Source organism: Eurypyga helias, unplaced genomic scaffold (genome assembly GCF_000690775.1).
Source record: "Eurypyga helias isolate BGI_N326 unplaced genomic scaffold, ASM69077v1 scaffold15757, whole genome shotgun sequence".
NCBI classification, from domain to species: domain Eukaryota; kingdom Metazoa; phylum Chordata; class Aves; order Eurypygiformes; family Eurypygidae; genus Eurypyga; species Eurypyga helias.
Genome location: NW_010262432.1, coordinates 1 through 26795, shown reverse-complemented (window position 1 = coordinate 26795; position 26795 = coordinate 1). Strand labels below are relative to the sequence as shown.

Sequence of the window (26795 nt, the reverse complement as noted above, 5' to 3'; positions counted from 1 at the left end):
GAATTACCTGCAATACTAAATGCCCTAAACAGCACGGTAACAAGAACTAATTCCACCATCAACTCTTATTTCCTCCTGGGGATGGAAATACAGCTAAAGGAAAGCCAGCTGAAGGTCATTTCTATGGCTGAATCTGGAAGGCACTCTAGAGTTCTGCATCCTCAGCCAGTTCTGCACTCATTTTTACATTCAGAATTCCAAGCTGTGATTAAAATACATTAACTCTTCTCATTTCGCAAAAGCAATTAATATGTCCACAGTGATATACAACTACAAACGATAAATCAGTAAACACACAGCCCCCTGATTTTTTTTGTAATTTCTCTTAAAGAAACACACTATGGTAGAGATAAACTGATCACGGCAGTTTATCATTTAGAGCCTTTTCTTGTCAGTAACAGGACAGTATCCCCAGAATTATGCAGAAACAGCTTATACCTTAGGAAACTGAGTAACCCTTGAAAGGCTCATGTGTGACCTCATCTAGAAATATAATGTAAGACATTCAGTGCTGATGAGGAATCACTCTGTTGGTCCCTCATGCAAATTCTTCACAAATCTGACTTATGATGGTTTATTGTGAGGCCATCTGAGCTGTGTTTTATTGCTCATAAGAGAAGCAGTACATGCTTCAGCAACTTACTCCTCCACACCTTGTTACCACCTTCCAAGATGACTGAGGTAATTTTTATATAGAGTTAGTTTCAGACTTCACTGACTCCCTTTTGTCCATATCATGTAACAGAAATAAATCTTAACTCCTGCTTTTCTCTAGACATCTTAATTTAGCAGCTGATATGGCTGACTGTTCCAATATTTGTGTTCCAATGCTAAGCAAGAATGCCAAAAATAACAGTTTACTAATGGGGTGGAGATCAGCATTCACACCTGCACTCTGAGCACAGCGCTTATAAAATTCTGTACAAAAGGTTACAAATCACAGCAGGGATACACACTTCAGTAAGTATGTGGAAAATACCAAGATCTTATAAACCGAGCACACACATTAACAACATGGGAGTACCCCACTGTACTATGAAGATACCAACACCCTCCTTACTGTGTATAAACTCTAACACCGCCTTCCACATGACACTGCCCAGGTATTCTGAACTGCTCCTCACTGGGTATATTGAAGTTGCCTGTTAGAATGCACCATGAAATAACACAAAGGATATTCTTCAAAGCCACCTACACCAAGGCATTTGTCCAAGAACAATCCTTGGATCTATTTTTTTTTTTAAAAGCTCAGACGACTGACAACATTTTCCTGAATGTCATCAAAACTAGGAACTTGGATTGTGCCAACTTACCAAGATCCAAATCCCATGGGTCTTCTGTCATAATCAGGCAAGTCTGGAGCTATCTTGCATGCTTCTATGTTCAGGTATTTAAAGATGTGATTTTTGCCTTTTATACATATCTTAAAAAAAAAAAATTATTTAAGTATAATTCAACGATACATTTTCAAAGCACTCCACAGTCATTTAACCTGCAGTTGAGAGTAATAACTCAGCATGTTATTGTCAACCAATGCATCTTTTCTTCGAATATCACTGCATTTTAGAGAAACAGCTACAGTGGAGTATCACGGGATGCTAGACAAATGGAAGCTGTCCTCTGAGTACATCTGGTCTGCATGCAACTCTGTCAGCTGGATGCTGAAATTTCATCATGCAAACAAGACACAAGCATTTACAACTACTGGAATTTATAGCCTTGGCAGCAGAACAGATGCGTCCCACCCATGCCCAGCGTCGAATGGCAGTGGCACACCGACAAAGCTAGCTCACACTTAAAGTGAATGAAGCCAGTAACAGCTGTCTTTGCTTTCAAAAGGGAGGCAAAACCCTACTGAAACTACAGGTCTCAGCAAGTGCCACTTGATTCAGAAGCAGCAGCTGACAGTAGAACCTGTAATACTCAAGGGCTAACATCCCCACGTTAAAAGTTAAATCAGTCACTAACCATATTGCAGTTTCTAGCTCAAAGGACAATTTGAGTGCTCAGCTACAAAGCAAACCAGCACCCAGCAGCACTGAGGTCACAATTCTGACACTGAGTGGCACAAAATCAGTCTTGCCTAACAGAGCTTCCTCTCTCCTATCCAGAAAGCAGAAATCTTTAGCTAACTTCACTACAATGCTAACAGTGGAATTCTAAGTAATATCCCATAGGAGAGACTACCAATACAGTAACATAGGAGAAGGAAAAGGGATTTTTCAAGCTGTGGTGTATATTTAACACTTTTAGACAAGACAATTTATTTTAATTCCTCTTATTCTTAAGTAAAGTTTGGAACTTTTAACTTCGTTCTGCCTTCTTTAGTTGAACTAGTAATCTGAATTCCTAGCTGCAGTTTACCTGCGCAGGGGGTGACTGGAGAGGGTTGTTCTCTAACATGATGGTCTGCAGATGCCTGAGGTTCCGATAACAAACTGGTATTGTTGTTATTCTATTGCAGGAGAAATCTAATCGAATCAAAGGCAACTCAGCAAGCTCTGGAGATGGAAAATAAACAGAGTTCAGAAGATTTAAAAACAAAACTACACAAGTATGTGTTTTACAAAATAAGTAAGTATGCTGTTTCTAGCCCTGAGGGGAAGAAAAAGGCATTGAAAATAAAGCAGTGCTTGAAGTTTCTGCTGTACAACTGACAGCCTTTATCTCACCTTCAGGTAAACGCACCAAATTATTTCTTCTGACATTTAGGTCCCGCAAGGATTCCAAATTGCCAATTTGTGGAGGTATTGTCTGTATTTCATTACAGCTCACATCCTACGAAGCAAGGGAAAAGAATGAGTTAGTGGCTTTGGCACTACCACCACTGACTCGTAAGGCTCTGTTAACTAGAATATGTACTACTTTATTCAGGGACTGGAAAAGACAACTATTTACATAACAACTCAGATCCTTATATTCATTAAATATCATTGCTGATGTGAAGCATTATTCCCATTTTAAATACATGGGGAAATAAAAGCTTTAAAGAATTAAGCATTCAAATGTAGAAGTTTATTTCAAGTTATTTCATTCAAGTTACTCCATATTATTTGCAGACAGCACAACTTGCTACATAAAAGCTTTCTGCCACGAACAAATACACCGAGCTCTAATTCCATCCAGACTTCCTTTCAGAAACAGGGAAGACTTAAATTAATATGAATCATTTGCTCTCGACTGCAAGGCATCTTTCCTTCAGAGTTTTGTTTTTTTTTTTTAAATCTCAGAGTATTTCAAACTCTTTTCTAACACCTCTGTACAAAGTCAAAATATACTTGGAGATACTACGGCAGATAGAAATCTTCCTTAGGCTGAGAGTAGATTCAAGTAACTTGCTATCTCATACAAGTGACTGGTTTACAATCACAAAATCCTCAGCAGAATGAGAAACAGGATGTTGATCTCGCACATGCCCAGACAGCATCTGAATTATTGCATTATTTTGATCAGTTTAAAAAAAAGTATCTGAAGCACCTCCAAACCTATTAAACACATCAATTAAAAATTAAAGACTGAACAGTAATAATAATAACACTTCCCCATACCCAAATGTATACTCACAAGCTCTGTCAGCTGCCTGAGCTGTCCGATTTCTTCAGGTATTGAAACCAATTTGTTATTACTCGCTATCAAAACCTTTAGTGGCAGACTACAGAGGTGTACTGGCAACATTGAAAGCTGGTTTCGACTTTTTGGACGGAAAGAAAACAAAATCATCAGAACTCTAATGAGAAATGACATTTTAATGCAATGGGACACATAAAAGCATACTCCATTAGATGATCAACTCAGTTTTTATATAATTACTGTAAAATTACTGTTCCATGAAGTCTGCCTGTATTTTTTTCCTTCATCTAGTTATGTGTGAACAAAGACCTCGGAGGTCTTTTAAGACTATCTTCTACAATGATCTTTAAAGATCATCTCCTACAAACAGAGGATGCTATACAGTTGAATTTCATCAACAAGCTAAGTTGCAGCAATTTGCTTTTAATGCTGGCAGAGAAGCATTAATGCACGAGAAAGATCTTTAAAGCCACCGGTGAAGGTAAAGGGAAATTGCATAAGCATAAGCTGCTGAGAGCTGAATTGTAAAGACTTCCCAAAAGTTCTATCCTCTCTTTTCGGTCTGCATGCCTGTATTTCACATGAAAACTACTGGAATTTATTTGGTGAGTCCTTTAAACTGGAATTAGCTTTCTTCTTCATACTCCACTTCTACAAACTGCTGGTTAATCCTCCTGTTCTCTGATCCACGCAGGTCGGTAAGACTGGTTCAGGCTGCTTGGATTCAGTGACATACAACACAATGACATGATGATTACACATCACGTTAGCATTATTTACGGATGCATCAAAATTCATAAACCTAGACTACCGATGCTAAAGCCAAATTTTTAAGACAACTGTTACCTGATATTTAGATATGTTAAAGACTGTAAGTTCAGAACAGCCTCTGGGATGTAGCGAATGCAGTTCTGGTACAAATTAAGACTCTCGAGAGAAACAAAGTGACATGCTTCTGCTGGAAGCTCTGACAGTCTGTTCCGTGACAAATCTGAAGGGAAGGAAAAAATAAACGTTCAGTAAAGCTACCTTCAAACTTCACGAGGACAAGTATTGTCTGTGCGTTTGCCATCACACTGTGGGAGGAGTTGGACAGGAATCAGTTTTGCTGTCCTGCCTGCAAGATTTTCAAGATTATGAAGTGACTCTCACTTCACACAGGAAATAAATCAACATCTTCTAAAGTCTTACAGCCACGATGAGAAAAGAGTCAGATGCAAACATTACTTTCACAATAACGTTCCCATACCCCGAACTGCCTTATGCTTAGAGGAAGCCGGCTTAAGATGCTGAAAGCTCAGCTACAAATCCCTGTTCCAGGACCATCTTTAGATTACGGAGTTGGTACTGGGTGGGCAGGGCTGTAATTAAAAGAGTCAGAAAGAACTTTACTCCCAGGCCCCTACGAAGGTAGTCTCTCTGCACATGTGGAAATACCAGCTTCAAATTTCTGGTCTAAAATATATACTTCATATAGATACAAGCATTATTTATAGGTAACAGTTCCTACAGGGGAAACATGAGGCACAAACCTAAGACAAGACTTCCATATGCTAGCCAAAGCATTCCCTCCTTTAGAGAGATACCAGTTCAAGCCTGAGATCTCAACAGACAATGGAAGGATTTTTCAATAAAGGATCTTCCCAACTGCTGAAAAACACTCTGCTTGCTGCTAGCAGGAAGGTTTACTGTTTCTCTGTGATCATATGTTCCTTGCTTGGCAACAGACAAAAGTTTAACTAAAACTACTACCAAGTACTTATATTTGAAGAATCAGTGTTTTTCCTCTGCCAGTTCCAATTACGAGTATGTATGTATAAAATATCCATGAGTATTCTCTCTTTCAAGATGAAGAGCAGCACTGTGATAAGTCATGGTTGCAAAGGGTTCTTTTTTCTTTAAAGGTCAAGGAAAGCTCTTCCTTATGAATACCAAAAGACAGTTCTCAAACACACACTAACAGCTAAACACACAGAGCTCTTAATTCTAACAGGAGTCATCCTCACACCACAAGCATCTTGCACAAGCAGGGAGTTCCTATAGAGACACTGCCTGTTTATTAAGCTGATGTTTCACCTTTGTATTTTTAAGGAAGAGCAGGCATTCATTGTAAAAACCCATCTAACCCAAATTAGCATAGTGAATGATTTAAAAAAATCTGAATTTAATAATTATTTTCTTTATTTGTTTTGAATTTCAGTTTCTCCTCATCAGGATAAGAGGATAGAAGCTCCCACCCCAAAGCATACACAATAAACTGACACAGTAATTTCTGTATCTTTATTCCAAGAAGGAACCATCCAATACAGATTATGTTTTGAAGACTGCCACCAATGGAGATAGGTCTTGTGTCTCTTGACATTTATTTGTTCAAGAAGGGAAGCATTACTAGAGTAAAAAAGCCCTCATTGGAAATACCCTGCCGACCACTGTTCCTATGTATGCCTCTCCAGCTTGGCCAAGGAAAACAGGTCACTCCAAGCGCAGCTAGAACCAACCCTAGGTCTACCTTGATGTTTAGAACAAGCCATGAGCAACTACTGATAAATAATCAGTAATTTAAAATCTCAGTAGAAAGAAGCACTATGAAAAACTCTGCAGTTGATTTGAAGTAGATGAAGAGTGCTGGAACTATGCAACAATGTGATGCTCAGAACTGCAGCATTACCAGTGGGACCTCTCTTGTGCCAACACTGATGTAAAACGTAAACAGGAGAAGAGCGATTTCCAAACAAACATACTGTTCCAACACAAATTAAAAAAATGGTGTACCCTGAAAAATTTCTAGTAAGTGCAGTCAATCATAATATTTGTAATCACTGAAATGATCTGTGATACATACAACCTGCCATAACGTTTCACGGTACAGTTGTATGGTACCATAGAAAGGGAGAAGAACGCAAATTATTTCAGAGATGACAAGAAAAAAAACAGAGTAATTTAGAAAAAATACTTAACTTCCACACTGATTTGATGTTTAAGTCCTATTTATTTTTAAAAATTATTACAACACTGGTTCACCTATAAGGTGTGTTTTTCTTAGGGACTCTGGAGGATGGAGCTAAATTCCACCACCTGTCCCACAATGTACTTGGCACACAGCTCTGCTGGCAAAGTCTGGTTTAATACTACCCATCTTTACCAAGAAACAGGCTTCCCAAGTAATGACCCATATTTTCTGGCAAAAGAGTCAGAACGTTTCTTTCAACTCTGTTTTGGAAAGAGTTTAACCACAAACATGAGAATTCTCAATTGCCTTTTCCCCCTCCCCCCCCCCACTTTATGCTACCAAAGGACACTTAAAACGTAGTGTTTACATATTGTTCCGACAATAAGGCATGGGAGTACTAGTCAAGAACTTCATATATTGAGCTACAGTTTAATATTTCTAAATAAATACTCCCTGCAAAATAACATTAGGTATGAAGAAATGCAAATACCTTTAAAACAACAAATGAACTCATAGCATTAGAGAAAAGAGACACCAAAGCTGGTGAGCAGCAATGGCTACATTTTTTCAGACTTCTCACAACATACAGTGATTTTTAGAACATGGCTTTTCTATTTAGGAGTAGAAATTCAGAGGAAAGCAGATTAAATAGGAGTTGAATTTTGATGCTGCAGTATAGTCTTTTAAATCATTCAAAATGGGTCTAACCAATTACAAGTTTGGTTAGTAAGACTGCAGCATTTTTACTCACATGATAGTCATGAGAATGCTATTTTATACACAGCATCCGTGATTTCATGTGCTCCAGTGGGGAGCTAAGATGGAGAGTCTGTCAGGACCAAACAAAAAGGCAAGTGCTAGGGGGGAAAAAAAAAGTCTAAGCTATACTGTAAAACATGAATACCTCCAAAATTAGATAGAAGCAATATATGTTAAAATGCAGTGTGAATTCTGAACCTGCAAATGAAGAACGGCTTTTGGTTATGTGCAACCCCCATCTTGACCCCTGCAAACCTCCAGAAGTATTTAAAATTCCCAAGGCCCAGAACACAACCTAAGATTCGGTGACATTTTTGATTGGGCCGATTTCTCTGGAACCCTCCTCCACTCCAGAAAGCAAACCTTAAATGGGACCAGAAGTGGGGCAGAGAGTACAGCAGTCACTGTACGAAACAATTCAACTCCATCCTCTTCCCCACTTTCCTCCTAAAAATATCTGAATGAAAGAACAGCTCTAGCAAAACCATGAGGGAAATAAACAAAAAGCAGCACTCCAGTGACTAGTTACGTGTTTACATGCACGCTGCCCTGCACTACAGCATATACCTGGTGCTTTTCCAAGAGAAAGTGGGAGTGAGGTGAAGGAACAAAACTATTTGATCAAAAATATCTTGTCAGTTAAGACTTGCTTTAGTGATATTCTTCTGCTATTCCAAGAGAAAGTGGGAGTGAGGTGAAGGAACAAAACTAGAGTATTTTATCAAAAATATCTTGTCAGTTAAGACTTGCTTTAGTGATATTCTTCTGCTACTGTATCCCTAAAATAACTCAACAACAACCAGAAAATAAAAAGGTGTTATAGTAAAATTACTGTGCAAAGATTTCTCTCCATTTCTCCGAAATGTGCAAAGATTTCTCTCCATTTCTCTGAAAAACAACAGTGTTGCTGTGAGATAATTTTTAAAAAAATACTGTATCATGAATCAAGAAGCAATTGATTACTCCTTGGTTGATTTGACAGTTATCAGCGTGAAATCAGATACTATTTGCTGTAATATGTATGAGCACGCCCTTGCTTCTTCACATACCATAAAATGCAAAGAGCAAACAACTGATTTCCCTCCCCCAAAGCACAAACACTGAATTTTGCTACAAATAAGCATAAGTGAAATACGGCTATTATAACATGAACTAGGATTAACTTGTTTGTGTTCACGTTTCATGGGTTAAAACTGCTGTTACCAGGAATCTGCTTTAAAAAAGGTTCTTCTAGACTGCTAAAAATGGATGTGTTTCCTTGAAGGCACGATCATGTGGAATTTTGGCAAAGGGGATGCGTTCTTTGGAACTAAGCTCTTTGTGAAAGATAAAAAAGCCAACAGTACATGTACAAAATGAAATCTCAGGGCAGAGTCAGATCATTGACCTCTTCCATCTTAATTGGGATTCCCTTCAGAAAGCCAGCAAATCCGATGTTAAATGCCACTAGAGAATACACTACGTTTAAAAATGCACCCTTTGGCACTAAATGTAAACTCTTCCTGCTCAAACAATATTCCTCTGACATCAAACATTAGTAGGGCTGTGTTCACACATCTTTTAACTTAAACTGTAACACAGAGTCTGTCTCCACAGGAAAATCCCTGTCGCATAAAGAGGCAGTGTTTAAGGTACCAGGTACTTCAACCCACTGCAGATGCTATGAAGAGGGAGCTGCAGCTCAACTGCTGCTGGCACTCAAGCTCGCTGGGTGGTGGTGAATTCCAATTCATCACGAGATGCTAATGTGATCGGTCCACTAATCCTGTTGCGAGAGGAATCCAGCTTTGGCTCTCATTCCAATTAACTACGACAATAAGGGCAAGGTCTAGGCCTGGCCTGTGCTACAAAATGTCATTGATACAAACCTGCCCTTCATCATCAGAGACCTGCATGTTTTATTGATTTATTTTTAATGTAAGCCAGCAAAGCCTCGATTTTTGGCCGTCTGTTCAAAACCGAAAGTCAGCAACCACCATAACACCCGCTGGCCAAACGCTGATGTAAGAGATGGTGACATGACGTCAGCAGCTGGAAGCGGTGGGCTCCCACCCAGGTTGTATCATGTCTTCTCTAACAACCTGGTTGCAGCTGCGCGACATCAGCCACCAATGCGCCGCAGTGACGCAACAATACTGGTATCTGCCCATTGATCTGAAACCCCATGGTGACACTGGCTGCTATACGTTGCCCTCAACTAGGATGACTTCATTTGAAGGGCAAGAAAACATTGTTTGCCCTAAAACTATGAAGCATGCCATAGTTGTAACTTAACAGCATGCTCAGTTTTCCTTTCGTACCAGATAAATCTAAGATACATTAGCTTGCAGCTTACGGACAAAGATATATTTTCATATCAATAATTAGATACGCCAAAAGACGGAAGGAAAAAGGCTGTAACAGGACAAAGTACAGGTGTTCAAGATGAAATACATTCAAAATCTGGAACTTGTAACCTGACTCCGCCCCCTCAACTTAAAGACCAGAAGCAAACTCTACAGTTTCACAATGATAACAACAAAACCACAATCACCAGCTTCTCATAAAACACCGAAGAATATCCCTGAAGTAGCTGATGTAATCTCACAGCTACAGAAAGCAGCTCACCTGAACAACACATTTACAACTACTGGTCTGGAAGAGTCAGGCTGCTCCCTGGAAATTAGCTGCTGAGGTTACAAGCGTCTTTCAGATAACGTCACTAAACAGATCTTTTGAGGAACTTGATGCCATTTGATTGCTCAATTATGACATTTAGAATCAACTCTATTAGAATGATTACTCACACTTCCAAGTGCGTTTGAAGCGCATTGTTACTCAAACCTTAACTCCATTTCTGCTTGTCATTCATTCTATTAACCACATAAATTCATGCATACTGATCCTGTTTTATAAATTGATCCGTTTCACCTCCCAAACATTTCAGACCATGAAAAGCAATGCTTGTGATGCTGCTGATTTTTAGGAAACACTCCTATAAAGCTACTAAAAGAAAATGAGTAAAATGAAAGCATAGCCCTAAGCAGACAAGATCCTGGTATTATTGTACTGACTTTCCCTGCATAAGAAAACTAGAAATCATCATAGAAGGATACCCCTGTGATGCTGGTGGTCTCTGTACTCAGTACCTGCGAATGTCTTCCCTTCTAAGCCATAAAACCTTGGCATCCTTAGATCCGTTTCACACCTGGAGGATTTCCTGACACAGGAGGAGTGATTTTACCTCTTCCAGCCTGCTGTGATCTAACACTACCACTTTTATGATACCCTAAATTAAAACAAACCTCAGAAATGTCATGTCCTGACTCACTGTCTACCTGCCAGTCTTGTCAAGCCTGAACTCTCCCCCAACCATTCTCCCGTGTATACAAGAGACGCTTCTTGTAAACCTATTAAGTTAAGGAGGAAGAAGGTGGCATTTACTGAACCAAAATGAGGCAATTCCTTCTTCGGTTTACCCAGGCAATGCACACTGCTGACACGACAGCACCACTGCCCAAGCTGCGCTTGCACCCCAGAAACAGGCATAACGAAGACCCTTTCACCTACATTATTTCTGTAGCCATTATTTTCTGTAATGAAATACATCCCCCAATTTCCAGTTTCAATTTTCAATACTTCACAATGGAAAATCAGATTCAGACATGCGATCTACCCTCGATCTACCCTCACATTTCATTTCTCAGCAGATCCACTCCTGGTATGTACGATCATGTTCCTACTTAGCAGCAGTACCAGCAGCGTTAAAGTGTGTTTTAACCATTTCCACGGAGTAACAGTTTGTAACCAAGAACCTCCAACCGGCTCTTTTTTGCAACATGAACAAGCTATGATTTCTGCCGTTACAGAAAACGAGGCAGAGGTTAGTGGTTTATTCCAAGTGTCAACTTGGCGGTGCTACGCCTGGAACGCAGAGGTGCTTCCGCCAAGGCCTTCTTCACCAACTTGAGAATACACTGCATCACATGCAAAACAAACTCCTGCGGTCAGGTCAGCCCGCTAGATTTCCTGCCTTTTGTGCTAACGACAAGGTTTGCAGCATACTTCTAACCAAAGCTGCTTAACACTGTCTGTCCTTGCTAAAACCTGTTTCAAACCCTTGCCAAATCACTGTCAAGTTTTAGATGCGCGGATCAAATACGCTATTTCCTCCGGCTACACTTTTAACCTGAAACATTCAATACAAATAACAAACTTTCTTGCAAAGGTTTTAACAAACAAGAAAACCCCTCACTTCTCTGAGGAACTCTCACAAATCCCTTGCTTGAAGCAATTGTAGTGAGCGAGAACTTTGGCCAAAGGATTTACCTTTTCCTTCAACGCCTTGACTACCAAAGGAAACCTAGCTAGCTTTTTTGTTAATTCAGGAGCATCTGAAGAACAGTCACATGAGAACTTTGCAGAATCTGCCTTCCAAATTACTGCACTAGTTTCTTTTTAGCAATAAGTTGCCCATTCAACTCTTCTCCATTAAAACACATCACAAACCCAAGAAATTAATCAAGTACGAGTCTCTTACTGAGCTTAGTCTCTGCAACGTTGACCATTCTGTTAAGACTAGAAAAATCTATATACAAGATCTGTAAGAACTTTAATTATACTAAATAAGAAAACTCAGTCATACCTGGGATCAAAGAGGAAACAAGATCCTAAGCACCAACTCCCATTCTCTCTCCCTTTTTTCTCTCCACATGATTTTAATGCATATTTGCTGTAGTTTAGCTTTCCCTTTTACACATGAATGAAAACCTCACAGGTGTCACCATAAAAAATACTGACTAAACACAAACATGTATTTTACAGTCCTGCACTTCATGTCAGCTGCTGTACATCCTCTGACAAGAAAGCACATTCCTAATGAAAGCACGACTTTATCACAGGAGCAGACCATGAATATTGCAAGAGGAGGATAACTATTCTAAACAGAGTAACAACTTGGAATACAATGCCACTTACTCTGAGAAATAATTTCATTTTCCTTTTGCAAGAAATAATATTGCTTGTTTATTAAAAACAGAAACAAAACAAAAACCAAACAACAAAAACAACAAACCACCACCAAACAAAACCAAAGAAAACCAGTGGAAACTACAGAACAACATCATACAGTTGTTCTTGCGTGATTACTGGAGAACAGGCAAGAGTGACAACCTACAGTCCCTGCAAGGAACTGAGATCTCCTAATACTCTGTCGATCCTGTTGCTTTTCCTCTGGTTGGCTCTAGAGCAGGAAAAGCAGTAGCCTAAATGAATCAAACTTATGTCAAGTATTATTGATTCATTTTTCAGTGTGGACCCTGGCTTCAGGGTCAGGCACTCCAAGCCAGAGAAGGGAATGATTCCATACTGGCCACGTGTTACCATCCCCTTCCTTCGCCAGCACCCAACTGTGCAGCCACACAGCCAGTTGGACCTCATTACTGAGATCAATCCTGCAAAAAAACAAAGCCACAAATAGTTTTCAGCCCTTCTGAGGCATGATCTGATTCGTGCTGCAGTTGTGTAACCTCTAACATTGATATAAGGGAGAGGACAAGAATGTGAGACTGCATGTGTAAGAAAAAAGGGACCGTGACTTCTGGCATTAGCTGGGATTTGGGCTAGTTGGTTAATTACAACCTTGAAACTACACTTTGTTTTTGTTCCTTAACACACACCTAATAAAACACAGAGTTCTTCTCAGAGTAGCAAACACAGGGTTGCGATCAGGGATTTATTCCCAAGTTCTGCTCATTACAGATAAAACGAAAGGGGACTGGAAGTGTCCAAGGCCAGGCTGGACGAGGCTTTGAGCAACCTGGTCTAGTGGAAGCTTCCCGGGGGGGGAGGGGGCACTGGAAGATGGACCGTCCCTTCCAACCCAACCCATTCTATGATGATGGCAGGTCCCTTCCAACCCAATCCATTCTATGATTCTGTGATATGCACCTCTGTACACAGCATGCTATTTTAAGGATGGTACACAGTGGAGCAAAGCAGAAACTTTAGGAATGAGATGCAACCACTTTTCAGATGAGCAAGGAGAGGAATTCAGTGGCTTTAAAAGGCAGGCAGATGAAGTAAGTCAAATGACCTACCAGCTGGGCGTTACGACTGGTCAGTAAACAAAGGGGCATACTACCGACAGAATACAAACTGCAACCACATGCACTGCTGCAGCAGAGATGATGCAAAGCAGAACCGTTTATCTGTGTTTGAAATTAAGGACTAATTCTAACTCCTATGAAGTCTGGGGTTAAAGAAGTTTTTACGTGTGCTCCAGTTCCAACTTCTGTTAGACACCACCACACCCTCCCCAGCCCTCTCCCCGGTCTCTCAGCAACTTCATTCTCTTTCCTCACCAAACTTGGGCAATCAGCCAACAGCATAATTATGCTTCTCAACTCTAAAACATAAAGCCAAACAAACTAAAGTAAGTGAAAGTTGGAGAAGCAGTGTTGCAAGAGTTCTAACACTGAGGAAATGAACCAGGGTCTCCAGCTCACCAAGTCCGGTTAAATTGGGGAAGTTCAGTTCCTCACTGGTCAGCTGCACTGCAAGTCCCTCTGTCTTTTTGTGCAGAACATACATGCAGTATTTATCTCCAGGGAAAGCAGCCTTTGGACCACACCTACTAAGGTGGCCTATACCCCTTCATTGATAAACCTGGTTTAAAGGAGGCTATTCTGGTTTGAACCAAATCTACTTCTTGTTGACTTTAAACCAAAAATAAAAAGGAGAAAAGAAAAAAGTCAGATCATAGTATGAAACCTGTATGTCTAGCCTTTGACACTAATTTAACCAAGACAGTGTGATGTGACATCTGAAAGCCTGGGAGACACATCCTCTGGGGTCAAACTATACTGGTGTACAATTTTCACCTCTATTGGATGCTCCTTATCAGCCCTTTGCTGCAAGCTACTGATTCCGCAACACTGGTGTGAGCATTTCCCAATTCCTATCAGGCAGAAAAACAGTCAAGTTAGCTCACATGATTTTCTAAGTAGTTTAAACTACTCTTGCAAACTGTGCCTGAAGCTAACTTGGGATACGCTTACATGAACTGCATGTCTAGGGGATACGTAAGGGCAGTGACTTCCTCCGGAGGTACAGTCTCCTTACAGTAGCTGTTATCTGCACACTGACACAAGCCGAAGCTTTGCCTTTACGAGAAGGTTTAGAAAAAGACAGGTGGAGGAAAGAAAACAACTTAAGAAAAGAAATCTTTAATCAGGATTTTCTAAAGCAGACATTACTTGGAATTGAACCAGATCAAAGTCCTCATTACTCAAGCATTCTATTTTCTTCTAGCATTAAGAAACCATCATCTAGGCTAAACCAAAGGAGACTGAGCTCGTTTTGTAAATGTTTTGCTGCAATACCATTATTTAAAATCATTCCACGGTTCAGATTTACCGCTTTGATTCAGACCCTTGATCCCAGCATGAAATTCAACATGAATGAAGTTCATTTCAACAACATGAAATTCACCTCTTCTGCTCTATTTCTTCCTCATCTGTTTTTATTTTAAGACTGCTTTTCTCAGTTCTCACACTTGGGATCATGGAGAACAAACATCAGTAAATGGACATAGTCCCACCAAAAGCATCAGTGCTTTCCACTATTTTTGCTTCCTATAGACCTGGGCTGGTTCTGTTCCATATAATTCAGGAAAGACATATCCCCTTCTATGGCCTTTCTGCCCAAGTCGGGAAAAAATTTCTCATTTGCTTTTACATCTCTTCACTTCCCCATGAATACTTCAAGACAACTGACCACTCAAGACTTGAGTATAACGTCTCACTTTCACAGGGGCAGAACTAACCCAGCTGTCACTTCATAACTTAGCTTGCTCTTGGTGATCTGGTTTACAGCGCAGAGGAGAGACGAACTGCTGCACAGGCGTTGGAATGAACGCGCAGAAGGCTGCGACTCCTTCAGCCTGCTGTGACAGCGTCTCTGGAAACTATGTTCAAGCTTCATTAAACTTCAGTTGAGGATATTCTTTTACAGGCTCAAGTTGGAATGCTGAGTCTAAAAGTCAAGTCACTTAATACGACATAATTTTATCTTGGTTTTTAATTAAAAAGCTGGCTATCGTCATTACAAGACATGGATAACAGATAACATGGATAAAGCAATACCACAAGTTAATATAAAACATAATGCAGACAGTGTACAATGATAAGTAATGACACTGCTGACAGAAGAGTATCAAGACCTCCTAGGCAGCACTGAGCCAGGCTAGAAACCCCTATAAGGCAGCACCGTGCCTTTTAAATCAATGTATGCTGCCCAAGCTGGCACTCCCAACCAGCTTAGGCACTGCAAGTACAGTGACTACGCTGTTAAACCACCCTGAACAAGATGGTCATAGCTGTGGGAGTTCTACCTAAAGAGCCTGTGAGTGGGGAACGTTGTGTTTTACTGTCACTGCGTAACACACTCCTCTGGCTTTCATCTGTATCAATGAAAAATCTCATATGCCCAGCAATTCCAACAGCTCTGCAACTAAAGCGTAACTAGCGTGGAATAAAGGCAAGAGTAGGTCAGTCAGGAGGGCTGGAAACATAAAATGCAACCAACAAAGACTTCATGTTTCCACCATTCATCTATTTATTTTATAAATGCTAGCAATGACTTCAATTCATCTTAATATTGTACATAAAATTCTCCACCTACCAGTATTTTCACATATAAATATATACTAGCAATAATATTAGTAACAGCTGCAATTTACCTTGTATCACATTCGTTTTGCATAGTCTCCCTATATATTTCATCAATCTTACTCCCTTTTTTTCACAGACAGTTTAAGCAGAATGGTATTTTAAAGTCAGCAATAGATGGACAAACCATAAAGAAAAGTATTTTAGCTTGAACACATTTCAGAATGTCTTAAGAGGAGACTTAAACCAGCTCAAAGCAGAACTGAAAATTCAAAGGTCCTAAAAAGCAAAGTGAGTAACTTCACATAAAAAAGCCAATTACTTTTAGAGAAAGGAAAGCATTTCTGTAGAATTTTATGCCCATTATTACTACATTTCTCTGAAGCTCTTAATAGACTATCTCCGTATTTATGGCACTTATATACAGCTTCATCAGAGTACGCAGTAAGGTCACCAAATATGTCTCATACTGCAGACACTTCAGCAGGACGGTATTTTATTGAGGAGAAAAGTCAATAAAGTCCAACAGTCAAAAGTCCTATGTTCTTTTAATGATTCCTTGAGGCCATCTCTCATGCTGACATCATCCCTAACAAAAAAAGTCTGTTACACTTTACACCAGCAGTGTTGCAATTTTCAATAGGACAATTATTGCCAGAATTCTAGAAAAAGAGCTGGAGCCTTACCAAGTCATCTGTGCAGTACAAGCCATTTTAGTGTCAAGAAATAAAACAGTATAGGATATGTATGGAAAATATCCCGTATCAAGCAGAGAGAACAGCCAAATGAGGAGATAAATGACAGCAATTGCCAAAACATATGCTCATAATATGAAATAAATTTTGAATCTGGAAACCATAAAAGTCACCTTTAGTCAAAAACACACCATGCAGGCATTAGCAGGGATCAAAGATTACAGGGCACAACTTCATACATCTTCACTGCTTTAAAAGCTAAGCTTGCTAAAACCTAGTAGCAAGGCTTTCCAAATTATTATTATATTCTCAAATTAATATTTGAGGTGAATTGTATACATCTTTACACCAAAAAAAAAACCAAACCCCAAAAAAACCCACACAAAAAACACCCAAATCCAAAAAACCACCACTATGAATCCCTGGCAGCAAAACAAAATCCAAACCTATCTGACTGGAACTGAAAATATATTTTTTTCGAAAAACAAACCATTCCTGTTCATGAAAATGCTTAAGTCAAGGTTTAACAGTAAACATTGCTTTTAAGAGGCTGTGATGGAAACTAATCTCAAACTGCAGCAGTCACTTTGGAAGTTTTTGGCTGGTTGGCTCTATCCCTCCAGCTCATTCTGAGAAACATCAGTTTTGTGCATGTGACAACTCTCCCTACTGGCTCAGTACAAACTCCATGGAGAAGGAGAAAAAGGAGAAGGAAAGCTTTTTGTCTTGCTAGAAGAATCCTTGACAAACATCGAGCCAGAGAAGAAGAGCTGCGTGGTGACTGCCCACACTGCGCAACAACGATGAGAATTCCACTTCCAGATCTCCATTATTCCATTCTGGCATTTTGAGAGCTCTACATAAACACAAAACCTTATTAAAGAAGTGTTCATTTGCAAACCTGTACAAAATCCAAATGGAAAAAACTCCCCGTTACAGAGAGACTGCTACACACATGCTAACACATGGACACCAGCGTGAGGCTGGAAAGGCATGGAAGCATAGTGCTGCTCCTCAGCAACACGACACCCTGCCTTCTGCCCACTGCTCATGAAATACTTGACTGTGTTCCAACAGAGCAGGGTTTCATTTTACAAGTGCTTCACCAAGTCAGCAGCGAGGGGAAGTGTGCAGTAAATGAAGAAGCACTGCATTTCACTGACGCAGAGTAAGGCAGCAAGAGTGGCAGTGATCGTAAGACGAGATGTCATAAACCGATTAAAAATTTGGTAAATTAAGATTTGCCACTGGAGTTTGACATCCCCTGAAAAAGTTAACACCTACAACACCGCAGGAATTTGGAAAGTAACATGAAGAAAGCTCTTGAACAACTGGCGTGAAATAAAGTTCGTTACAGCAAAGAGTTACACTGATGTTGCAAGTGTGAAGCAAAATTAAAGTTCTATTTATAATTTAATATGCATGCACACATGTATTAAACTCTTGCTAATGAACCTTCTTTCTCACCACGGAAAATGCTACCTGTCAGCAGTAGGCTGTCTCTGGTTTATGAATCAAGATCTCCAGAACACCACAAACTGGTTTCGCCTATCAAAAAGGATGTCTCCAGTTTTACAACTCTTAAAATCCTCCCGGGTTCCTCCTAAGTACTGTCATCCTTGCACACCATGAAGTTCTGTGAGATTACATAACGTGTGATGTAATTTAATATTAACTGGCATGGAAATAAAATACAAAGACATATATAAAAACCCGTTTCAACAAAGATAGTCTACGTGCAATATAAAACTTGAAATTAAACGCAAGTCCCCCAGATAAGATGGATGGCCTATGATTTCTTTTTTCCTCCTCTCTTAATGGAGCACCCACTGTGTTTTCTAGCTTTAAAACTGCACAGCTGTCTGAAAAGTAAAACAATACACCTAACACGTTCTCCTATAAATGCCTCTGACACAAGCATGTATCGCCGTGCAAGCCGCACCACACAAATCAGAGAAAGCAAGATGCAGAGAGATGGGAAACACAGCAGTAGGAGGATTTCTTTAAGGTCAAAACCAGAGAATGGAAATAGAATAGGCAAATCTAAGAAGCATCAATTATTTTTAAGTATGAATGCATTTTTTTTAATATGATTAAAAAAAAGACACCAGTGTTGAGCAGAGTGAAATACCCTCAGTTGATAAAAGCAGAAGTATAAACTGCTTCCCCAAGAGGGAAGTGGCAGCCACACCAGCCCCCCAAGAGATCTCTGCCTCCTGGGCTCCATCACCTTGGTGCCACGCAGGAGCAACGGCAAATTCTCCTGATTCTACCCAGGTTGTCTTTTTTGCTTCCGTAATCCCCCACAACTGCCAGGTATCAGATAAATTTCTCGTTACTCTCCTGAGAAAGCCCCAGAGACGTGCTGCAGGAATTCATTAGAAGAGGAAACCCCTTCCTCAAAACAGAGGGACACCACCTCATCCCAGTTCTCCCAGAATCTGCTCATACAGCTTGCAATGCACGCTGCTAAAAAAATCCCTTCCACTTCCATTTGCTGCGTATTCAACGTGGTCAAGAGTTGAAAAGGACTGCATCGTATGGGAAGGATATAGTCAGGTTAAAAAAATTACATCACATCTATGTCTGAAAATCTAAGTAGATAGGAATAATAACAGTGGTTATTAAAACCGTAGAACTGTTTTTTCCATTTAAATGCTGCAAATCTGGCAGCACTGTGCCAACAATAGCATTACTGATGGAAATATGTATTTTTGCCTTTTGTTTTACATATCCAAAGAAAAAAAAAGTGGTTTAAGAAAAAGGAATATGAACTGAATAATATTTGAAATTTATTTAAAACTGAAAAGTTATTTGAGTGCTCTAGTCTCAAACTGGTAACGTGCTACCGAAATGGAATTTTCAGACATTTCTCAACTGCTTTCTAAAGCAGCACAACAGAGACTGCGAACAGAAATTATACTGCAGGAACGTTGGCACAGAGAACTTCACAGACCAACAGATGGGTGTCTCATTTTAGCGTATTTCTGAAAGCAGAAATGGCAGATGTTTAAAAGATTACATCTGTATGACTCACACAATTCACACCCAAACCACGTGCACGAGAAACACATGGGGGGAAAAAGTACCACTTCTGTTGTGCCTTACCTCCTCGAAGTGCTGTATGCCCTTTAAGTAACAGCAGCGTGCCCAACTCTCTTCCCTGTTCCCCAAGAGCAGTTTGAATGGAATGTTGCAGATACGGCAGAAAAAAACATATGAAGTATGGTAATTTCATAAGGAATAGAGATTTATGGCAAGGAAAGCCATGTTCAAAGATTAATACTTTAATACTTTGGTCTAGATTAAATTCTATGACCTGGAAGAGATTCTTGCATTATGTAACAAAACCGTGCTTTTGAAAAAAAGAGCAGCAGTCAAGCCATACAGCCTGTAATATAGTACTGCCAAGGTATTTTCAATATCTGAAAGAATTAATTTTTAGGAAACATGGGACTTACAGGTGTTTGTAGCCACAAAAGCATCCTCAGAAGCAAAATACAAGTTTCAGATGTAGGATACAAGTCGTTTGTACCATGATCTTTACCCATGCTTATAATTTTTCATATTTATTCAACATGATCATAACCACCTGCATGCTTAAACTTGTGATTAACGTAATGACATGGAAAAAGCACAGAAAGTTACATCTGTAAAAAATACGGCATATCACAACCAATAAAGTTCTCAAAATAATTGCAATACAGGTGTTTTTCTAACCCCTCACATTCTTGCTATCTTAAAAGTATTGCCCCGTGAAAAAAATAATTCTTCAAATTCTAACAAGCCAATTTGAAGAGAAGCCATGGCTTTTCCTTTATATTAAGGTTTGGGATATATATTTTTTAATAAGCACATTAATATGCTTAAAAGTATATCACTGGTAGTATAAATACACTTTCTGGTAAACTGTAACAGATAGTGAAAAGAACGTTTTTGAATAGAAAACCAGCCTCCTCCTTACTCTGCACGAAGAGAGGATAAATCTCTCGCTCAACACCATTTGCTAACATTCACCGTATCAATCAGCCAGGAGAAAGGAGGATGTATTACTTCAGGAAGATATTAAAGTAATTTCTGTAAAGTTTGAACACTAACAAATTAAACCAAACTCTTCCACCTCTTGTTTCAAATTACAAGTTAATGTTTTTGGGTTTTTTTCCTCTCAGGGAAAATTAAAAACCAGCAGGGATAAAAATTGTGAGCAAGTACCTTAACATTTTTCTTATTTTTTTGTTTTTTAAATTGATCATATTAAGAAATTTTCAGTTAAATACTGTCTCAGGATAAACGATATGACAGCACCTTTACACGGAAAGTTCAATTTGAAAAGCCATTTTTAAAAAAAAAAAATTTCAAGGAAAACAGGAATTACAAGACAGACTGAACAGTATCAGTTATGGGGAGCTGGGGTAGTATTCTCCATGAAAATATCCTTCACCATGCTCAGAATGAAAAGCTAGCATTTAATCACCAGTGAAGGGTATCAACAGGGAAGCTCGTAGGCTTTCCTTCTTACACTCTAACTTTTAATCCTAATTATTACAATCTGACACATAGGCATCCTTGAATGATGGGAGAGATTTGCATGGCAGCAGAAGCCATGCAATATATAATACGTGAATATTTTGTAACACATTTACAGCTCAAATGATCAATCTGCTGTTTTAGCATTGATGGGTTAGAAAGATAATTTTTTTACCCTGCTAAGCACAAATCTACCCGCCCCTTGGTAAGCCACCAGAATAAAAGGAAGTACCAGACATTTTATGGCTCATAACCACATTCAGTCGCGACCCTCTACAAAAACATTTATTCCGTAGCTGAGCTTGGAGTCCATGTAATGACAAACACCTAACTGTCCTGCTGTTACTGTGCTCAATGACTCTCTTACTGTAAGACACCACCTCAAAGTCTAGTAAAAGCCTTGGGCTATGACTGAGCTAAGAGGTTATATATAAGGCCATAAATAACAGTAATAATGAATTAAGCAGGTTTAAATTACTACTTGTCTCATCAGCACCCTAAAATTAATGTTCTCTTCAGATTTAAAAGGAATTTTCTACCAAATGCTAAGACACCGATTATTCCCTTTTTGATCGTGCTAACAACGTGGATGAGAAGACTGGAGTTAACGATAGAGGCATTTGAGACAGATTAGCAAAGAAAGAAGAAAAGGTTAAGACATGGAAGCTGGGATGAAAAAGGTGGAAAAAAAATGGTGAACAAAGAGACAGAACTGAGATAACACACTGCTGGGGACAAGACACGTGATACAAACACACAGAGGAAGCCCAACCTACTAGAGCAGAATGCCCTCCAGTACCAAGTACAGAACCCAAGACCTGCACATCCCATCACTCCTCTGCTCTCAGATGTCTGCACAACTCAGAGGCAGAGCACCCCACTCTACAAACAGGTCCCCGGGAATGACAACCTACTGCTATCTTCCTGGCTCAGGTAAGAGAGACCTGACAGACACAAAGGTTTGAACTGTCCTGATGAGTCACATCAAGGCCAGCATGATTCCACGTGACTGAATCTAGAGATTCAGCCTGAATTTAGAATTCAGCATTAGAAAAGTAACCTGGCAAAGGCACTGGTATTTTGTACAGAGAAAACACGTTAAAAACTTACTTAAGACTGAAAAAAAAATTGCTGTAGAATCAGGACTGTTCACAGTAATTGTCTTATGCAAGAGACTGATACTGAAAAACCATTAGGGAACAAAGCAGGGAATTACAGAAAGAGAAAGGGATTAATAACCTGAAAGCTGGGGGACACTGCTTTGGAAAAATGGACTGCATCCTGTCAGTGCCATTTATTTCCTTCATAATACTAAGCAAATCTTCTAAACTCATTTTTCCAAAGGTAGTAATCACATATTTCCATTTTTCTAGATGTTGAGCTTGATACCCAATAATCCTGAGGAGTCACCAAGGGATCCGAAGTTAATAAGAACTGCATTTTGGGGAAAAAAAAGAAAAAGAAAAAGAAAAAATAACCTTAAATAGCCGGGTTGTCTAAAAGTTCAGGCATTAAGTATTTTGAATTTGGTACCTCAAATCAGTAAATGCTTTCAAATTTTGTACAATCCCAAGCTTCATATATGTAAACTGCAGTAACATCATCTTGCCTCAGAAATCAAATAGAAAACAGTGTTTGAAACCTTTTCAGTAGTAGGAAGCACTACCCAAAAGCCCAAGGCAACAATAACACATTTCTGTATTCAGGGCTAAGTTTCAACAATAAGCAGAATAAAGAGACTAAAATTCACATGGGTCACTGAACAATGGGGGAAAAATTGAATAGATGCTCGCTAATCCCACTGCCCTCTGAACTGGGCAGACTACAGTTACACCCCTTATGCTCCAGCAGCCAACACCTGGGCTGCATAGCAAGTGGGATTGTTTAGCCATATCCTCATTTTGGAGTGCTTGAACTACATTTAGATAAGACCATGATGTAAATACTTTTTCAAATAATTAACATTACCAGCTAGAAAAGAACAAAGAATCCCCTCACTCTAAAGAGACTTCTGGCCTCTCTCAGTAAAAGCAATGGTTTATAGTGTGGAATCATAAGTGAGGCTGAAGGAAAGTGCTATTGGGACAGTTTGAGGACTTCAAAGTTAAAAATTAAGCCCCCTTCCTGCATACATACACCCAAGTACTAACTTATGCAAATCAATCCTATAAAGAAAATATTGCAGTGTATTACCCTTTGCATCTTCTCTAAATATCTGTAATTCAGAGAAGGAAAGCAGTATTTTAACTCTAATGCACTGATAAAGTCTAACTGCCAAGACACTTTCAACATGAATGGGTTTTCGGCCTCCACTTTGGAGAGGGGGACATCACAAATAAAGAAGAAATCACACTGCATAGCCCATGACTTCAGCTGAACACACAAGTGCAATTCATTCAAGCTGTTTGGCTAACATCACAAACCATGAGATCCAAGCCTGATTAGTTATTAAGGAGAGAAGAACCCTTGAATTGAGTTACAGCCTTTTCGTTAGCTACCATGTAATTTTATTTTTAACACATGCTATATAATTTGCAATGTTTGTTGTAACTAATGCTTTACTGCTGGTTCTTCTACTGAAGAAACTAATTACGTCTACTGCAGTCTAAAGCTAAACCTAAACCATCAGTTGAAAATTACTTACATAAAATAATGTATTTTGCCAAATGAAAGCACGAGATCCAAATCTGTCAGCAGTAAAGTTTCACTGAATGCAATTCAGCTCTTCGAGCCATGCTCTAAAAGAAAAAATTCCTAGGCACGCTGACTCAAAGGCTAGCATGTTATTTTATAAAAAAATAATTAGCAAATTTACAATGAATCAGTGGTAAAGGGTTATAAAATAGAGTTAAGGTGTGATTTCACGATTGATGTGACTCAATTTAAGCTTACACATCTGCTACAACAGACCCTCTTGTTCTCATCATCCCATACAGCCCTTCCACCCTTCCTGTTCGCTGGCACTCACGCACACGTGAAAATGCAGCGAGCTGTCCAAGGATTTGATCCAACCACACACTAGTTATTGGCTGGGTCTTCAGCCAGACAAGTACGAAACAGCCTGCTGGAAGGCAGCATGATTGCTGGTGTTGACTGTGCAGCAGGAGATGAAGACAGAACTTCCCCTTTTGGCCCCAGCACAAAACTTGGATCACGTTAGGCTGCGTATTTACGACTGACTTTAGGGAGTACTTAACCAATATAAATTTGCTACCTGCAAGCACAGGTACAGCCACAGGTGAAGAGGGACGGACACATCGTGAGAGAAGCAAGACATTTCCTTTTTCCTAAACTCTAATTTGTTCTTCACGTAACTGCAAATCTCAATACATTCACCTATAAATCCCTCTTCTCTTTACTTTTTACGTAGTTACAGTTATCTGAAAACATAACTGAGTGTGTATGCAGACAAGGCAGTATTTAAAAAAACAAAAGGCCTGATCATAGAGGAGGCAGGGAAGCAGAAGACTACTAGGGAAGTAACCAGAAACACATGCAATCCTCAACACCACTTCGAACTGGTAATAAGGGTTTGACTGTGGGACTTCCTTTTTGTTTTAAAAGATCAACTGACTGAAGAAAAACATTCTGAATGTCACGTATTCCTTTTATTGCAACAAGGCTTAGAAACTACAAGCTCAGCCTCCACTTTCCCAGTTGCTATAGAACATTAGGCAAAGACTGCCTGAGCACCTTTGAGCATTACGGCAGGCCTCAGCTCTCCATCAAAACCCATTCAGCAAAAACCAACTATAAACTATGACAGTCAACTGCTCTCCACATTTTGAGGGCAACAGAAAAGGCAAGAGAACCGACCTCAATTTAGCAATTTACCAAAGCACCACAATCAGGTAATTCCATTAGCCTAGAGTAAGAACTGCCAGTATTTATGTACAAATCAGATCCAGACTTTCGAGTAACAGAAACATAAAATGAAAACAAGAGGGAGCAACAGTCAAATTACAAGGGGACTGACACAAGCAGGAGGTAATACCAAAAAATGGAATAAACAAGATTACTAAAGATTGCCATCCTCCCGCCTTCTCACCCCTACAGCTACCAGAACCTCTGGACAATGTATTTTTGTTTGCGTTTCGATAAGGGCAGAGGCAAGTATACAAATCTGAACACAAGACTCTGAACAACGCTAATGAAATGCTAGATTTTGATTTTTAATACTGAAACTTTAGATAATCTAAGTACCAAACTGTAAACTCTTCTGACAAATAGCCTGCAACTGGAACCTGGAACAATCCCATTCCTTTCAAGTTATCTTAAAAATCATAACAAAACTACATTCAAGATACAGTAACCCAAAGAGGTTTTTTCCAAACAACTGTTTAATTTTAGGATGGTCTGGATTCTGCTGTTACGGCTTTAAGAACAAATGTCTGGGAAATACAGCCACTGCTGTATGAGCCATACTGAACTTCAAGCTGTTTTACATTTCATCAGGTAATATCAACTAAATTTCTGGCAGGAAAGGAAAATACCAGTGAGACCTGTTACTGCAGAACACTCATACAGTCACTGCAGTCCTTCTAGATGCAGCTAAGCACTTAGCATAGAGAGATTTTATTGGTATTATGGTCAGATTTTACCATTTCTTTGGAGAGCTGCTAAGAACAAAAATTATGGAGATACCTTATTGGCAAAGTCATTCAAAAGGTAGTAGCAGACAACTATTTTTTTTCATTTTCAGAGTCTTGCTATGCTTTTTCACTATTAATATATTCCAGAAACAAGACAGAGTACTCCACATGTAATCGTCGTACTAGTTGATTTCCATACAACAGCCATTTCTTTTATTGCATAAACCCATATATTCCCAGCTTCTCCTTCAAAACTGGAGACCATGAGTGATCTAGGTAATTACGGCTGTCAGGAAGGGTTTGACAAATGACTTTTTGCTCAATGTATGCTTTAGGCCACTGGGAAAGCTGTCAAATAACGACATCAGAGTCTACACTAACACTGGCAAAACGCAACTGCGCTTCCTTTGATATTTAACTCAGATGGTTTATAAGCCCTCCCTTTTCCTACTCCCTGGTTAAGAACATGAAGAAAATGAACAAATGGATTGTAATTCAACACAGATAAAATGGGAATAGACAACGCAGGTTCAAGAAAAGTATATGAAAGAAAGAGAAGCACACCCCTGCTTCGTTAATGAAGATGCTTGCTCATTCTTCATCATCAATGAGCTTTGTAAGCTTGAGTCACTTCCTAAAATTCCAATGAAGTTGTAATGGATGAGCATAAACCCCAGCTGCTTTCCCCTCTTCCAGTATCTAAGTTGTTATTACTCTGCATTGCTTGTACATGAGCCATCCCACAAGCACAAGAACTACTGATGGACTACTGCATCACGCGCTGTGGGGAGCTACCTTCCCGCTAATCCACTCCAAAGCTCTCCAGCACAGACTGCCTCATCTTCAATTTGATCTTACATTACGTGATCTCAGTTCCAGAGAAAGCACAAAACAACCAGAAACTCTGGATTCCTTCAATGCCTGCTGAAGTTACCTGCTCAGTTCTGAGAACAACCTTGAGCACTGAACTTGGTTTAAAAAGTGTTCCATGGATCTTCACCATCTGGAAGACAGAGGTGCCCAGAAGCAGCTGAGGCTCATAGAATCATAGAAT

General features: G+C 39.5%; 1 protein-coding gene across 1 annotated transcript in view; it reads right to left on the bottom strand.

Moving 5' to 3' along the window:
• Nucleotides 1-8047, bottom strand: part of LRCH3 (leucine-rich repeats and calponin homology (CH) domain containing 3) — a gene marked incomplete at its 5' end in the record, with an annotated part of 39486 nt that extends 31439 nt beyond the window's left edge. Inside the window, 6 exons of the mRNA XM_010155729.1 lie at nt 1314-1423; nt 2365-2501; nt 2673-2778; nt 3565-3691; nt 4417-4561; nt 8026-8047. Of these exons, the coding sequence (XP_010154031.1) occupies nt 1314-1423; nt 2365-2501; nt 2673-2778; nt 3565-3691; nt 4417-4561; nt 8026-8047 (647 nt within the window). The remainder of the gene's footprint in view (nt 1-1313; nt 1424-2364; nt 2502-2672; nt 2779-3564; nt 3692-4416; nt 4562-8025) is intronic.
• Between the last annotated feature and the right edge of the window lie 18748 nt (nt 8048-26795).